At 53.3% G+C, this 4,601-nt stretch overlaps 1 protein-coding gene across 1 annotated transcript; it reads right to left on the bottom strand.

The window, feature by feature from the left end:
• Positions 1-3,341: 3,341 nt before the first annotated feature.
• Positions 3,342-3,905, bottom strand: LOC105556148 (classical arabinogalactan protein 10-like). The gene has a single exon (XM_012003220.1). It carries the CDS (start codon positions 3,903-3,905, stop codon positions 3,342-3,344), a length of 564 nt encoding a protein of 187 aa, XP_011858610.1.
• Between the last annotated feature and the right edge of the window lie 696 nt (positions 3,906-4,601).

Raw genomic sequence — 4,601 nt, 5'->3', positions numbered from 1 at the left:
CCCCCTTATATATATATATGAAATGACTCGGGAAGACATCCCCAACAACATATTTAAAAATAAAACAAATCGGAGAGGAAGTCGCTTTTATGCATGCATAATTACCCATATTTTCAACATATCTCTTTAAAGATATGATGTCGTACACACAGTCCGACAGATTTCTGACACACCTCCTACTTGGAGATGTCATACATAAGTCCGACAGATTTTTAGCATACCTCCTTCTTCGAGATGTCGTACATAAGTCCGGCAGATTTTTAGCACACCTCCTTCTTGGAGATGTCGTACATAAGTCCGACAGATTTTTAGCACACCTCCTTCTTGGAGATGTGATGTCGTACATAAGTCCGACAGATTTTATTGTGCGCATGTCTTATTTATATGTGTCCATAGTGTGAGTTATCGTCATCATGTATATTGCATACATGTTGTCACGTTCCGTCAAGGTCTGACAAAGTCAAAGTTTCGTCCGTTTTTCGGTCAACACATTTAAGTGCTTTACCGGGGATTTGGACTCGATTGTGTGAATCTAATGACTTCTAATCAGTCTTCTGGACCAAAGAGATAACGATTTCGATAGACTTTGTAACGAGGATCGTCTTTATTAATAAACTTATAATTTAAGTAATTGACCTCGAAATCTATTGGAATTAGTTTATAATTTTGTGATTTCGCGATTGAGTTGTTGTCCTTGGATTCAAGTTCTCTTAATTTAAGGAGGAGAGGTATAGGATCTTTGTTAGAGTTTAGCACCTGCTTGATTTGGTATTTAACGCGTTTGATTTGAACTCGTTTTCCTCCTTTCCTTTTGGTCATGGAGTAAGGATGTTGGTTTCTGTCCGCCACACTCTACGTCAGCGATCAGAAAGGAATAGAGAATTCTGTCCGCCACACTTTTTGTCAGCGATCAGAGAAAGTGAGAGGATAGATCTTGGATTGAATTAATTATTATCTTTCTTAAAATAACTCTTACTTTATTCTCAAATGTCCAAAACTTCTTGAAATTCGAATCAACAATATAAGATTTAAGTCCGAGTCAAGACGTTTCTCGGCTTTTAGTTTTAACTCTATTTGTCAAGTTAATGAGTCGTGAGTTTATGGATTAATGGTTAAAGGCAACTGAAGCTCTGAAGCTCTAAAGCTCTCTAGGACTGAAGCTCTGAACCGAAGATTCTTCTTATATTTATAGTTGAATCCCCCCACGATATTTTAAGTGGAGGAGGAAGGTATTGTTCTCCGTTCCTTCACCGCAACTCTACCCTGGTAACAGTTGTCAATGCCACCGTGGTACCGCTTCGTCGCGAGTTGTAATTTGATAAACGATCGATAAGGAATGTTCCGAGTGATTTCTCAGGAGTTTCTTTTTAAAAATTTAATTTGAATAATTTAGTTAAAATTATACGTCTGTAACAATGTATACATTGTGACGTGGCGGATTAGCTGCCGCGTGCCAGCTCCCCGCTGCCGTCCCAAGGCGCGGTGTCGGTCCGCCCGGGAAAAGAGGATCCGCGCGAGGCCGTAGGGAAACCTCCCGGGGTCGCAACCACACCTTTTTTTTTACTTGCCCGCTTACCCGAGAACTCTTTTTTATTTTTGTAACGCGCCCATCGAGCGTCACTGAGCCGACCGGACCAGCGAGGGGACCAACGGACGGCGTGGCCGAGAGACAGCGGAAGAGAGAGAGAGAGCTGAGGGGCGAGAGCGCGAGGAGGTCAGCGGGCGGCGGCCGTGAGGAAGCCCAGGGGGCCAAAACGGCGAGAGGAGCGAGTCGAGGGGAGAGGGCGAGAGGCGCCGACGGGCGGGGGAACGCCGAGGAGCCGAGCCGCCCTGGGATCTGGGGCCCGAGCACGCGGAGCCGCACCCGAGGGGCAAGTGACGAGGCGCCAACCGAACTGCCGGCCAAGGGGCGAGCACGGGCGGAGGTTCCCCGGAGGCCCTGAGGACCGGCGAGACCGGAGGGCCGACGCGCCGGAGAGCGGGCCCAGGATCGACCGCCCGGCCCTGCAAGCCGCGCGGGGCGAATTTCGCGCCCGGAAGCGCGCGGACAGCGATAGCGCCCCTGCGGGCCCGGCGACACGCCGGGCGAGCGACCCCCTGATCGGCGGATCCGCGGCGCCGCTATCTCGCGCAGCCCCTTTTCGCGATCGTAACGAGCGATCGGGTGATCGACCCGCTCGCGCAGGATCTTCCACTTTCGTTCGCGGATCCTCGTTCGAGTAACGTCGCGTCGGAGAGCGCGTACCGAGCCGGCGACCTGAGTGCCGAGCACGCGCCGAGCCCGTGGCTGGGATCGAGGAGACGAGTGCCGACCGGGACCGCGCCGTGGGACTCAGGAGGAGTGCCGGTGAGGTGGCCCTCGAGGGGAAAAATACTCTTGTAAAAGTCGCGTGCTTCCGAGGGGGTTAGCTCGCGCTCTGGCATCGCCCCGCGTTCGTTTTAGTGTTTCGGGTCGTCGGGTGTCCGCTCCAAGGGGGAGTCGGCGCCGGCCATTTCGTGTCGCGAGCGGATCGGCGGTGCCAAGCGCGGGAGCTCCCGGGGAACGGCCGTGCGTTTATCGGGCAACCGTGGCGGGAGGGCATCGGTTGTTGCGACCTCGGAGGGGAGCGTTGAACGGACGCCCCGTGCGTCGTTGTTCGAGCGGGCGCCTGTTTGCCTGCACCGGGGAATTCTTTCGCGGCGGACCGGCCCGCCGGGTGTCGGCCGCGAATCACGTGTCGCGAGCGTGAACAGCCTCCCGCGGGGAGGCTAGAGAGACCGACGGATCGCGAATTCGCCTCGGCGGAGGCCCCTTTCCGATTCTCTTCTTTTTTTTGTTGTACCCGCTTGATTAAATAGCCTATGTTACTCTCCTAACCCGTGTCGAGATTCTTTTTGTGTGTTAGTCTGAGCGTGTGTGTGTGTCGCGCCCCGTCCCGCCGTCCCGTTCCCGCGGGCCCGTAACTACGGGACTCCGCCACTCTACCGACGGTAGAGAGCAGCCGACCCTTTTTGCGTCGAGGAGGCTAAATCGCGGCGTTCACCGAGCGGATCGACGCTGTTTTCATCCGGGGAGCTGGTGTATCTCGCGACAAGTAATCGACGCCGCCCGCGAGCGCGTCTGGCGCCCAACTTGGCCGTTTTAGCGCCTGTTCCGGAGATTCGCCCGGAACGGCGACGGCCGCGTATCGTTCGCGTACGCCCCCTCGTTCTTCGTCGCGCTCGGCGAATATAGAAAGACGCGTTACAACGTTGTTACGTCCGGTTTTTGTGGGGACGCGTGTCTCGCTGGGAGACAAGAAAAATATATGAGAGGACAGGTTGGGTAGTTAAATGAATGAGCAGAAGCATCTGGGAAGGAACTAAATTATATATTCTACAGAAATGGCTATGTACAGCGTAGAGAGAGTGAGGGACAATACCGAGGAAATGAATGAAAATGGGGGAACGTAGCCCAGCGAGAGCATGTCCTTGGCGGCTCGACGCTGGGTCCTGGGCCGTCTGGCGATCCTGACCTTCTGGGGGAGGGCCTCAATCCTCACTATGCAGGGCCGAGTCTGACGAGGGGGCAGGCGCGGTTGCAGGGCCTGTGGTTCCTGCGGTGGCCTCCTCGTTGCGTCCGCCGGTGGTGCAGGAGGGGCACTGCCCAGGCTGGTCGTTGGAGGCCTAGGCGCTGGGGTGATTGGTGGGCGCGGAGCCCACGCTCTGACCGGGCACGGGTCCGGAGGCCTGTATGGAGGTGGGGGGTGTGGGTGAATGGGGGCTAGCGGAGGCTTCTCGGGTGAAGGGGGATGGAACGGGAGCGCGGGTTTATTAGGCTCTAGCGGCCTATCAAAGATTCTGGGGTCGAAGACCCCAGGAGTAGCGTACGCCCTTGCAATTCGGCGGAGCTGGACTAAAAGTCCAGCTCGTCGCGATCTGCCCATTTCTGGGAGTGCCTGCGGGAAGCATCTCGAATTAGCAGTGTTATAAAGCTGGGGAAGCAATGCATGCTGTTAGTCATGGTGGTGGCTAACTCTAACTTATTATTAATTAATATAAATCCCTTAAATAGGCATTCAGAGAAAGGGTAATTGTTTCAAGATCGCGGGGGAGGAAGTGAAAATGAACTTCAGATGCTGTCGTTTAAGTAGAATGCTCAGATGGATTCTTCGATTATAATAATCGATTCATTGCCGTCATCACTGCATTCTTGGCAACTTCTGATAGATATGATTGTAGTAGGGAAACCCGAGAGTGAGTACTTTGACTGCGGTTAACATTAATCTGAAAATGGAATGCGTAAGTGGGAAATCAAAAGTAATTACGTTAACTACTTCATTGCACCGAACGAAATAACTAAAGTTCACAACAATTAGAACGTAAGATCGGTAAACTTCGCTGTGTGCCCATCTTAGATTGAGATTCCGTCTGTTCGAGGGGACTCTGTGAAATTGCCCCTAGAACGACTGGGAACTGAGGTTGGTTGAGACGGAGAAGGTCCCCCTTTCTTTTGCGGGGTTCAGACCAGGTGACTGGTGTTGACGACGTGGAGGAGGTCGGTAAGGACTGGCGGCTCAATGCCAGTTAGAGGTGAGGTGGTGGTTTCCCGCCGGAGAAACGCCGTTACGAAGGCGCGCAAC

Source organism: Vollenhovia emeryi, unplaced genomic scaffold, assembly GCF_000949405.1.
Source record: "Vollenhovia emeryi isolate VEMERY1.0 unplaced genomic scaffold, V.emery_V1.0 DF940292.1, whole genome shotgun sequence".
In the NCBI taxonomy this organism is placed as follows: Eukaryota; Metazoa; Arthropoda; class Insecta; order Hymenoptera; family Formicidae; genus Vollenhovia; species Vollenhovia emeryi.
This window is presented reverse-complemented; position numbering and strand designations above follow the sequence as displayed.

Coding starts and splice junctions, on each gene's coding strand:
- LOC105556148 (XM_012003220.1), bottom strand. CDS start 3,905: ATGGGCAGATCGCGACGAGCTGGACTTTTAGTCCAGCTCCGCCGAATT.